This window comes from Exophiala oligosperma, assembly GCF_000835515.1.
Source record: "Exophiala oligosperma strain CBS 72588 unplaced genomic scaffold supercont1.6, whole genome shotgun sequence".
In the NCBI taxonomy this organism is placed as follows: domain Eukaryota; kingdom Fungi; phylum Ascomycota; class Eurotiomycetes; order Chaetothyriales; family Herpotrichiellaceae; genus Exophiala; species Exophiala oligosperma.
In genome coordinates, this window is record NW_015622823.1 from 512,311 (window position 1) to 525,222 (window position 12,912).

Consider the following 12,912-nt stretch of genomic DNA (forward strand, 5'->3'; position numbering starts at 1 on the left):
TAATCTGCAAACTGATGGCCCTTCAACGACGAGAGCCTAGATCCTTCTTGATACTCGGACGGAGGAAGGAACACTAAACCCTTTGCCTATGTATTACCACCCGATGTTAATAATCTCTCGATTCCTTAACCTGCCTTGCAATGGAACCTCAGCCCTCGACACCTCGCAGAGGTCGTCCACCAAGATCTGTAAGGAATGATTGTCATACCTGTGTTGCCCGCCGGTGGAAGTGCGACCGTGTCCGTCCGCGCTGTGGAAATTGTGAGAAGTCTGGCAACACTTGCGGTGGATTTACAGTACAACTCTCCTGGCAACCAGGATTCTCCCTCGAAAAGAAGCCAGTCAAGCGGTCGATTGCACGGAGGTCTAGATGGAGGGGATATGACGACGCTTCGGGCCCACGCCAGTTGGAATTCATCAGTGAGCATCTTGTGGAATCGTCCCTCGATTATGGCGAAACTCGCGCGCCGCCCGCCCCTCGAAGTTCTTCGCAAGCAGCCAACAGGACACAGCAACGTCCGTCGTCCAATGATGAATCTACTGCTAGCAATTCTCGTCTTCCGGACATAGGTATGCCTGGTCACGAATCTGATATGATGAACGCTCGAGCAGACCCAAGCGCGGAAGACATTTACATGTACAATGAAAACACCAGTGTGCCGGAGCCCGACAACCTCAATGAGTTGGGTGCAGAAGAATTCTATTCAGACAACGAGATTCCCATTGTAGCGGCGCCTTTGGACCTCGATGAGCCAACGTCATTCAACACGATCCTCCTGCCTTCGTCCCCGAACTCACCAATCAACGAGCAAGAGTTCCATCTCGATCCCAATTATGTTGAAAATCAGAGCCAAGTTGGAATACCTTCTGACATGATGTTCGACTCCGAATCAACGATTGACGAGCTCGCCGATGGTCTTGATGGATCTGAGACCGTCACAAGCCCAGAGCTCTCACATCGACCTTTTGCCGCAGCCTCCATGGATATACGGGCATCGTTGTACCATTTCCTTCAAACTATTCCCCCTCGTCCTCTATATACCGGGCAGTTTGAGTGGCTGGAACCTATTTTCGAGAGGTGTAATAATTTCCCACGCATTTGAACCTTTCTGGCCAAGCATATTGACTATCGCCAGACAATAATGAGTTCTGCCTTATCCCGTTGACTTCGGACATGCCGGCGAACCCATTTCGGTCTCCCATGAACGCCTTACAAAAGTCTGGATATCTCCTACACGCCGTACTTGCTTTGGCATGTCACCACACGGACCATTCGTCGCTCAGCAGCAGCGGACGACATCAGCTTTCAGAGGCGGTAATAAATCACAGTCAAATTGCCCTTCAGTTGTTCCGCCAAGCCCTCAACAATGATAACATTATCCAAATCGCTGCCTCATTACTTGACACGATTATTACTTTATTCTCTCTGGATGTAAGCTGCTTTTCCCCCGCTCTCATCGCAAGTTGGCTCAGGAATACTCCAGGAAGCATACTCGCTACTCGGTAGCTGGACGACGCACCTCACTGGCGCTTACAACGTCGTGCAGCTAAGTGGTGGCGTAGAGGCCTGGACGAGAAACCCTCGTACTGCGGTTCAGGTTGCACTTCTTACCTGGTGGGTCGACTTCAACCGCGATATCACAGCTCCAAGTATGTCGAAACTAAAATTAATCTTCTAGGTGGGATGCAGTGATCAGCTTGGTCAACAGAACCCCATGCATCTTTCCCTACGAATATTTTGAATCAGTTCTGGCCTGCGCGGACGACCGATTTTTCACGTATTTTGGACTATGCGGCTGCCCACGCAGTCTTGTGGTCCCGCTGGTTCAGCTGGCACATCTGGCAGAAGAAAAGCAAAAGTCCGCGTCTATGCGCTGGGTTTCCTTCGATGACAGCCTCGTTTTAGAAATCGAACAGTCCCTTGAAACCTGGAGTCATAAACCCTCTGACACAGCGTTCGACGATGAAGAGAAGGTGCACCAAGATGTGGATCGACTTCACTGTTCTGAGGCATGGCGCAACGGGCTCCTCCTCTACATCTACCGCGTGTTCCGGTGGACGCCTGGCGATAGACCTCCAGGCTGGGTGATTTATCGCGCCAGGACTGTTTTGGATCATGCCTGTTCATGCCGTGACGACCAGTTCGTTGCTAGGCAAGCTCTACTTCCTCTATTCTTCGCAGGTTGCGAGATGTTTGATCCCTCCGCGCGCAATACTATCAGAGAACTCTGTTCTGCCTGGCATGATCGGACTGGATATTATATGTTTGGTGGCATGATTCCCTTACTGGAAGAAGTCTGGACGGCTCAAGCCACTCATGGCCCTGAGCAAGTGTGGTGGGGTCAGATCGTGGACGTAAAAGGTCGCAAAGATTCTCAGAACTTGCTCCAGATCCGAATTTGTTTTGGCTGATTGCCATCCTGGCCCATGATCCTTGGGACTCATTTCAGATATTGGATATGCTGCGGTTTGCAGCCTCTCTCGCCCCGGGCAACGCTGCGGACACACACATTTCGAATGTGCCTGCCGCAAGAGTCTCAACTCCGACCGCCACCCACGCAGGGCGATGGATGCCCATGTACTCTTTGGCCACGGATGCCAGCAGATCGGTAACACCTTCATCCACGCCGCCAACGTGATAAGATGTCACTTTGTAGACTGAGCCCCAGATCTGGTCTGCCGTCAAACTTGGATCGCATGCGTGGATCGACCGTTCCACGTTCTAGGACGTGACCAGGTGTCAGTTCTGACGTATCTCGGTGGACAAATTTCCTGGAGACGTACTTTGAACGCGAGCACCATTTGCTCGCGGAGGTCGACCTTCATATTCCTTTCCTCGTCCATGCCAACATGGCCTGAGGTCACGACCAGCCGAGCTCCAGCCGAGATACAGACCGCTGCCGAAAGGCCATATTTTTCTGCTATCGTCTCGTATCCTGGATAGTTGACGCAACGAATGTGAGACATCTTGCCTTTATACGCTCGGAGGGCCTCGAGGTCAACGACTTTATGCGGATATGATCTGTTCGAAGCTTCAACATTTACCATGACAGCAGCAGTCGCAGGAAGACAAGCCCTATCGCCACCACAATGTTGTGACACGGGATATATATCTCTTAAGTTGGCATTGAACCAAGGTAGATAAGCACGTCAAGACTGGCAATTGCCTAAACCGTCCACTTACTTGATCTGTCTAGGGACTTCTCTCATCGAGTCAAAAGGCCGAGCAGAGTTCAACAAGATAGGTATCGTTGATCTCTACCTGTGCCCTAGCATACCGCTACAAGTCCACTTCACCACCTTGCTCTGGCCTAGGGCTATAGCACTTCTGACCCACCTCAATTTGACCATGTTAGAGCAACTACCGCTTTGGACTCAAGTTACCTTGCTGATCCTCGATCTCTTCCCCACTGATGTCCACAGCATTCTCCTCCTGCTCTTTCCCGAGCTCTATTCCGTCGCCCTGGGTCACAATCTCGGCCTCGACATGCTTTGGCACAATCACGTCTGCCTCGAGGAAGTAGTTTGTGTCTTTCACACAAAACCAGGTGATTCCAAACAAAGAGGCCAAACCGACCACATAGAGGACAAACTGAACAATCTGCTGTGTCACATATGAGACCCCTTGACCATCCATGAGAAACGCGGTCATGAGACCCAGGCTGGTAAATCCCTTGTATAGACCGGCATAGCGCGCACATTTTGCGGGCTCGTTCGTCAAGGCCCCGAGGATCCACTGTCCACAGATCTGGAAGCCGGCGTATATAATGCCGCTGAGCAGGTACAAAATGAATCCCCAAGCGAACCTGCTATCGGTCCAGTCGACCTGTGGCGGTGGCTTGGTCCTGTCAATGTCGTTGATCTTGATAAAGACTGCCATGCTGCTGTAGGTGGCAAGGGTCACTACACCGATGATGGAGCAACCCAAAAGCCCTCGACTGCGGCGTCTCTTGATGAAACGAGTGTCCATTGCCCAGGCCAGGGCGAGAGGCAAGGGGATCATGACAAATTGGAACATGATGTTGTTCAAGGATCGTGTTCTCAGATTGAAAAAATACCCTTGGACCCATAGGTCAGATTCATGAAGAGAAGGAGGTCCACAAGGGACTTTGACAGGATCGGCTTCGACTCACCATTGATGCTGCTCATTATTGACAGAGCCATCTCCGCCACGAAGATTCCCGGCAAGAGCAGCACAATCTTTGGATCGGTGAACATTTCACCGATACCCTTGATCTCGGTCCAGGCGTCAGTAGCACGGAACACAGCGAGATGAGTACCATCGTCGCGAACGACTTGTTCTGGTCTGGTTATGAGGAAGAACGCAATGGCGATCGAGCAGCACATGATGACGACAAAGACGGCGTACACTGGAGTTGAAACGCCGCTCGCGTCTGTCCCCTGAAAATTGATGCCAAATGCGATCAAGGATCCGACAGTACCTCCAAAGGCGGTCATGGCCCATTGGATCGTGATGTACATCGCCTTTTCTTGCTCCTCGGCATATGCAAGCTGGATAAAACCACAGGCTGTCCACAGGAAGCCGGCAGAGATCCCCAGCATCGCTCCAGCTGTCGGCATCGAGAACAGAAGAGTCAGCCACGGATTGACGCGCCGCAAAGAGGCTGCAAGCTTTTACATACCGAATAATGGAAACCATTGGTAGCCCTCACGATCAAAATACCCTATCCCGCGTCGTCAGTTCCTGGTTCTAGGGGACACCGAGAGGCCGGAAGCATATATCTTACAAAGTCCTCCAACATAGAGCGGATAGCCAATGGCTCCGATAACACTGTGCAACCTTAGAAGGCTGTCCTAGGGGTGTTCCCGACATTCAAGCACGACGTCGACTCACAAGGTAAGCTTGGGTTTGATGAGATTCAACACTGATCCACCCAGGCATCCTGATACTGTAAACAGACCGTATAGTATGCTAATAGAGCGTATCAAGTTAGTCCATGAACTCAAAAACACATGATGAAGCCCAAGGCTTCTGGATGCATTCACGCGTTGGTGTTGGATGCCACTATCTGCGAAGATGGCTTTCCTCCACCGGCTCCAAGGCCAGTCAGAGCCAAGTAGATCCCAGGCAAACAGAAAAGGATACTATAATGACAAAAGCATATGTCTTCGTCAGCTACGTCAGGAAAACGTACCATACTCTCCACAAGAGCCGGGAAAGCTCTACCATCTCGTGGAGCTTGTTTTCAAACTGGCCAGGGAAGTATTGTGTGTGGACCACTCACCATCCGACAATCATGTTCTGGTTGAAAGGCCGATTGAGCCGCCACTTGCTTGTTGGAATGGCTACCTCAGACGTTCGCAGCGGAGCGTCCCCTGCTCTCACTGAATCCGGCATGACGATGATGCAGCAGTCCGTTGTTCAGAATAAGGATGAGTTGAGATGATCTGTATGATCCAGCACCATCTTCGCTCAAGGGGGGAAACCTAAGGACATTTGTACCTCTTGCTGATGCTAGGGAGAGATTCAGGGACGTAATTCGACTTTTTTGCCAGACCGAGGCTCTGTGGAACAGAGATAACTGTCCATATGCCTTCCCTAGTCTCAAAGATTACATTAGCTCGGAGATACTGATACGGACAAGCCGAGCGGGAGGGATACGGTGATCCATTTCCGTCTTACGCTCTCGCACGGGTCGCCAACTGCCCGATTAGGTCAGTTACCAAAACAGGCTTAAGACTTCTCACATACCTGGGGGATGGTGTCCCAGTAGTAAGGCACATTGATGAAACGCAAAAGCAGATATTGCGATAACACACGATGTTCATTTCTGTATCTCTGGCGAGACGGCTAGAAAGGCAAGTTCAAGAACGCGCTCAACATTGGGCACTTAAGAGTCTATGCTTCTCATTCCCGAGGTGCGAGGTCGAACATCAGTCTGAATTTTCAGTTTCGTTGTTTACGAATACCGATGGGCTTGCACAAGTGTTGAATACACAGCCAGTTTCATCTTTTTCACAAGCACAATAGCCCGGTATATTCGTCCAAGGCATTCGTTGCTATCACTTCCACAATCCAGACATTCAACATGGGTCCAACTCTCCGCGCGGTACCTGATGATTATCCTCCGGAAATTATAGGGTACGCAGAACCTTGGATCGTCAATCCTGGAGATGAGGTTGATGTTAAGGTATGTGAAGTCTTTCCTCCATTGTCTCGTTGAGAACCCCGTACCTGTAAGCTACAGCCGCTAGTGCCTGTTTCTTCGGCTTAGAACTTCTGGTGAGCCAGTGTTTCCTCTTGAACCGTGCTAGCCATCGTCCATTCCAATTCAGCATCACCCCGACATAGCCAGCATACTGAGAACGTGATGGGTAGATCTCATGTACGGAGCCGGCGTACACGTACAAAGTCGTTCGACTGGTTCAGGGCCTTGAAGGAAAGGTATACCCGCAGAAGAAGGAGGAACAAATCACAGCAATCCCATCTAAACTGCAGGAAGGACGGTTTCAAATGGCAATTCCGGGCTCTTATGCGATTATCACAGACTCTGCCCTAACAAACACGACGAAAGACGTTAATAAGGTGCATATCTCTTTACATTTCTGCTCCTATCTTCCAGTAGCAGGGCACGATCAGTGCATCCTGTCCACCCTGGATTGCACGACCAACTCTGGGTTTGCGGTGATTCTCAACGATGCGGGAAGAGTCGATCTCGTGGTAGGCACTGGTTCTAACAAGGAACTAGTAAAGACTGGTTTTCATCCGGAAAACAAGCAATGGATCAAGCTGGAGCTATGGATTTCGCAAGCAGGTGCTCTGGACTTTGAGCTCTCCCCAATTCCCACCTTCTCTCAGAAACCACTCCAGAGTGCGTTCAGAATGACGAGCCGTCGTCTCCGTTGCCAATTTGAGCAGCCGAAGATAGCGCCTCTGATGTTTGCAGCGATGGACGCAAGGTCTGCGAATGAGTCTACGGCCCAGATATGTGCGTTCTTCAACGGTCGCATCGCGAATCCGACGATCCGGGTTTCCTCTGGTGATAACGGCGCTGGGGAGACAGTCACTGTAAAATACGACTTTGCGCGTGACGTCCACTCAAGTACCCTATTTGACACCAGTGGTAGGAGCACACTCGGGCGCGTGTTCAATAGTCCGACACGAGCAGTAACGGATCATGAATGGGATGGGAGCGAGGAAGATTGGACCAAGGCTAGTTACGGCTATGGAGCCATTCATTTCCACGAGGACGATCTTGACGATGCCGGCTGGCAGACGGATTTTCGCATCCGTGTTCCCTCTGTAGCTCGATCGGGAGCGTACTCTGTCCGTGTCGAGGCAGTCAACGGCTTGGCGATGGATGATGTTGTCTTCTTTGTGCGGCCCTCCCGAGGACCATCCGATGGAGTGAGGCGACCGAGGACTGGATTTGTCCTGTCCACCTTTACCTACCTCGCGTATGCAAATGAGCGCATGTACGACCAGTCGAAATCCTCCAAGCTGGAGCATCCAAGTCACGATTTTGCTGTGCGAAAGGATTGGCAGTTCGATCGCATGGTGAGACGTACCGACCTCGGCTTGTCTCTGTACGACGTCCACCGCGATGGGTCGGGTGTCGTTTATTCATCACCTCGACGGCCGTTACTGAACATGAGGCCCGATTACATCCACTGGGCCCTCCACCGCCCACGCGAGTTCAGTGCCGACCTACTTATGATCGGTCTCCTGGAGCGTTTGGGAATACCCTACGATGTCCTCACGGATCACGATCTCCACATCTCGCAGCTTGAGGCCGCGGATGACAGGCTCTGTCTCGACCAGTATGATGTGCTGATCGCGGGATGTCATCCTGAATATCCGACGCTCGAGTCGTTGAACGCCTACACGTCTCACCTTTGCCGGGACGGTAGCCTTTTCTACGCCGGAGGGAATGGATTTTATTGGGTGGCCGCACTTGGGGTAGCCACTGCCGCGAATGATACAAATCCACAGGGTCTGTTTCAAGGCTGTCTCGAAGTCCGTCGAGGGGACCAAGGAATCCGCACATTCACACTCCCGGGAGGAGAGCGGCACTTCAGCAGTAATGGCCAGCGCGGTACGCTGTGGCGCTCGCGTGGACGGCCAGCGAACTTGCTCGTCGGCGTAGGCAGTGCCGGTGAAGGCCTCGGCCCAGGCGTGCCATATTGTCGCACAGCCGCCAGCAAAGGTGGAGCCTATGCTTGGATCTTCGACGGTGTAGAGGCCGATCTGATCGGCGTCGACGGCTTCGGAGGCGGCGCCAGCGGTGACGAATTTGACAAGTACGACGTCGCCAACGGCAGTCCTGCTGGTGCAGTGGTCCTGGCAACCTCGACAGGCCATTCGGATGACTTTGGCATCTTCATCGAGGATGTCGGGTTTCCGATCCAGAATACTCTGGGCAGTCAGACGCGTGAGATCAGATCGGATATGGTCTTATTTGAGGCTGTGGGCGGCGGACATGTGTTCTCTGTCGGAAGTATTAATTGGCTGTCTTGTGTGGGCTGGAATGACTATGATAATGATGCCGCAAGGGTGACGGGGAATGTGTTGCGTGGGTTTTTGAGCAGGAAGATGCGAGGGGACATGAGGATGTGTTTTCGTATTTGAACTATGGATATGAGGCGGTGGACAAGGGAGATTTCTTATTGAGCTGGATGCGTTTTTGCAACCTGCATGGAGAATCGAATTGAAGTGGGCGGGAATCTTGGTAGATATGAAATCTATATACGAACCATGTCAAACTGTCGGCAGCACATTAGGACTCGCTAGGTTACTCGATCCATTAGGCATTGATTGCGATAACGGCGACGAAGATTAGTCCACAATTTCACAAGGCAGATTACAACCTGGCCCCCGCTGCAGACTGAAGATCCTGAATCACTTCAGCGGCGCCTCGCTCTCCGGCACGCACTGCGCCCTCCATATATCCCTTCCACTCAATGGCCGTCTCGGTGCCGATGAAATACAGGTTGCCCCAAGGTCGACGTAGAGCATTTCCCAGCCGAGGCCAGATCCCCCCGGGCGCTGGCATGGGGCACGGCACGCCCTCAATGAAGGGTTCCTTGGCCCAAGCCTTTTCAATGGTCTGGATGGTGTCGTAGACCTTGGGGCCGTGTTCAGGACCCACCATCGTCGCCAGCTGCTCTTTGACCTTCCGGACGCGTCGAGAGACCGGCAGCCGAGACCACTCGTGAGCGTACCGACCACCGATGAGGCATGAGATGGCGAACATACCGTCCGCATCGGACGAGACGTCGCGCGAAAACACCACAGGTCCGGACAAGTCGATGAAGGAGCCGTTGAACCCCGCCGCACGCCACCAGGGGTCGGCGTAGATCAAGATGCACTTACAGTAGGGACCGAGATGCACCGAGTCCACGTACTCTTGCTTGTCGACCGGTAGGGGCGGAGAGAATCGAATGTGGCGGTACAATGGTGTCGGGACCGAGATCAGAACCTTGCGCGCTCGAAAGACCCGACCAGGTAAGGTCTCAACGATTGCATCTGTACTGGTCTGGGTGATGGCATTGACGGGACAGTTTAGGTAGACGCTGGCTGGTTTGAGGTTCGCTGCTAGGCAGTTTGATACGGTTTGATTTCCTGTGGCACGCCCGCGAGACTCGTCAGTGGCCGAGTCTAAAGCTTGTACAGGAAGGAGATGGGAGCAATCATACCTCGTCGATTGGTCATGTACTGAGCCCCCTCAGGCCCATCACTCAACAGGCTCTCGATCCCACCTGCGCTTTTCACGAAATCCAGCCAGTACACCAACCCAACATCATCTGGATCAGTCCCGGTCAAGTCATGGATCCAAGCAGTCCAGAACCCCAGCGCAAACCCGTCGGCTCCTTTGGACCGGAAATACTCACCAAGCGAAATGTCTTCGATGTGGTCATTCGCTGCCGAGTCGTGGAGGTTAATTGACTGACAATCTGCGTCCATATCTGCACCGAGCTTCTCAAACATGGCCCGCTGCGTCTCCTCTATCGCCGGCAGCCCAGGCCACCGTGTGCGGTAGGAACGGTCCTTGGAGCTCATTCTGAAAACTTCGTCCCCTTCCATGCGCTGGATGATAGGCTCGCAGCCAAACTTGTTGAACAGCGCGTACATCCGGCCGTGCGTTTTGTCGTTGATCCATGCCGCGCCGAGATCCAGCACTCCTGGTCCATTCTCGACAGTGGTGGTGAATGTTTTGCCGCCGACACGGTCTTTGGCCTCGAGAACAACACAGGAAAACCCGGCAGCTTGGACGTCGGTCGCGGCCTGGAGTCCGCTAAGTCCCGCGCCAACCACGACCACATCAGTGTCTAATACGGATCCATGGCGTTCAGAGGGGACGTATGCTGATAAGTTGAGGGGTTTGGAGGAACTGTGGTGTTGGGTGACTTTTGACATCGTAATGAGGTGATGCTGGTCTCGAGGGTCGAGGTTATCGGCTTAGTTAGTCGAAGTGATGGGCATGTACTGGGAGCGTAATGATTTCTCGATCGGCGTTTCTCAAGACAAGGAAAACCACACTGCCTAAGGTTAGAGGATCAGAAGTCTCCTATCGCCCGGTATTAATAGGAACGAATATGAGATGTTCACTCCGAACAACCGTGAGACTCCACGCCTAGAGGCCAGTTCGGTGGAGGACGCTACGATTTTCTCCTAGAAGAGCAAGGTCTTCAGTCTTAACACGCCACGACCTACCGGTGCTGCGGGCCACGCCGTTCTGGGAGGTAATCTCAGTTACTTCTTCCATGCTAGAAGCAAAAAAAGCTATTTCCCCGTTCTGAATTCCCTCTCCGCTTGAAGACCCTTGCCATCGTTGGATCGTTTACATTCTTCCCCTGCAAATCCCAGGTGGGTTAGATCAGGGATACCAGCCACTCATCGCAGCCAGGGATGAGCCAGCGAGAAGCTCCCCCAATGCTAAATTCTTGGTAAGAGTGGAGACATCTTTCAAGCACTTTGCCTTTTTGGGTAATCGTCCTAAACGGGTATGCAAATGAGATAGGTAGTTACCTATCTCATTTCTCAGAGTGCCCACCAAGCTCTCCTCGTGCAATGCAAGGATACTTGCCTTGCTAACCTCGAATGATCTGGGCGTGTTTCGTGTCTGGGTCAAGGTACCTGGATCAAGCCCGAGCTAACGATTACTACACTGTCTTTGTACCCATCGCCGCCCGACATTCTGCCTACCCTCGACCTTGAACTCAAGCCTGCTTGTGATCAGGATGTCCCATGCAGCCGACCTTCCGCTTCACTATCCCGATAGCCCCAACACGGTGCGCCTACCGGAATATGGCAGTCATGGAGAGCTGAGCCTGACGACTGGTATACCGAATTATGTGTTAGTTTTACATACCTAGAGCCCGGAAGGAATTCCACCGGCTTTCAAGAGCGGCCGAAGAGGTCTGCGATCTCGCCCTTGTCACTTTGTGCCTGTATTTATACAGGTAGCTTCACACTTTGTGAAAGTTCACAAGTAGTCCGGATATGGCAACAGGCTTCATAATTTACAAAAGCACCCCTCGTTGGCTCCCTGTGACGAAGATGGCCGAATTGGAGCAAGGTTTCGTACAATGCTTGCAAAACAATCGTGTGCGGACTTTGATCTGTGGGAAGATACCATGGTAACCGTGCACACAGTATACAAAGTCAAGATTGATACATGGTGAGGCTCTCTCACCGTGACTGGATCAATTCTTTTCGTCTGTTTCACATGGGACGGTTCTCACTCAGCTAGTGGTTCTAAGCCACGTTATCTCATCTCGACGCAGAGTATTCTACATGGACGCCCAGATTACAAGAAAGGGCTCAGTCTCAAGGGTCACAATGCAAATGATGTCGTTCTTATGGCGTGAATATCAGGATTGACAACCAGATTCCCGACAGCATATCCCCCTAGAACCACCGTTCAGGCCAAATCTCGAAAAGTTTCATAACAGCTTACGGCGGGTCTAGACGGAGGTGCATTAGACTATTTCGTGAACCTGGCCGACATATCATGGTAGTATTGCCCGGATCTAACAGGGCCGTCTCCATTTCACTCAACTCATAGGATGGAAGTCAATTTGAGCAGAGGTTGAAGCGATCAGAGAATATTAAGCGGAACCGCGCTGGAGTGGACACGGCTCCGTGTATAGTTTTCCCGTTGTAAAACTACAGCATCAGTAGTATAGAAATTAGCGATTGGATATACCGCGTCACCGAGTCGTGTCAATATCTTGATGACAAGTGGCTGTCATCTATGTTCACTAAACCTGCTCCTAGCTCGAAGTCGTGGTCCATAGATATAGAACACAAGCGGAGCCGGTGCCGTTACGAGGGTCAAGACAGCCAAAAATGTTGTGGCTAGGTGAAAATCGAGAGTATTGTACATCTGGATTCCGAAAAGGGGGAAGGCACCAGCAAAGCAACTTCTCGCAAAGGAATTGGCGCAGAGAGCGCTGGCAGCATACAGGGGAAATCTGTTGTTCATCTCGTCAGCATTTGACCTTCATTTAACGGCCTGAGGTTCTTGACTCAGAGCCACGAAGAGTTTGGTGCAGTGAGTCCGGGGTAGACCATTTGGTCTCATGGACGAGAACAAACTTACGCATCCACAAGATACGTGAAGATACCGACATAGGACAATATGACGCCGAGCCCGAAAAACGCGGTCCCGATAACAGGTACGATCCAGTGAATCGAAGGATAAATGGTCCATCCAAACCAGAACAAGCCGATGACGCAGAACCACGATCCAATGACACTCGAAGGGAGTCGGAATTCGGGCATGGGGTTTGCTTCACCGGTCTGTTTCTGATGCTTTGCGACTTGGTACAGGTACAGGTGGTGCCAGATAGGAAGCGTACCGACGGCGATCAACATCCCGACAAGGATACCCAGGAAAGATAGTCCAACTTGCCACAGGTTGAAACCGTAGACCCGTTCGAAGACCA

General features: G+C 52.0%; 1 protein-coding gene across 1 annotated transcript; it reads left to right on the plus strand.

Annotated features, from left to right (window-relative positions):
- Positions 1-140: 140 nt before the first annotated feature.
- On the plus strand, positions 141-3,011 carry PV06_06655 (uncharacterized protein; the record flags this gene model as incomplete). The annotated part of the gene is made up of 4 exons (XM_016407795.1): positions 141-1,080; positions 1,137-1,432; positions 1,485-1,615; positions 1,680-3,011. 4 exons carry the CDS (start codon positions 141-143, stop codon positions 2,410-2,412), a joined length of 2,100 nt encoding a protein of 699 aa, XP_016261275.1. The 3' UTR covers positions 2,413-3,011.
- Positions 3,012-12,912: the final 9,901 nt, after the last annotated feature.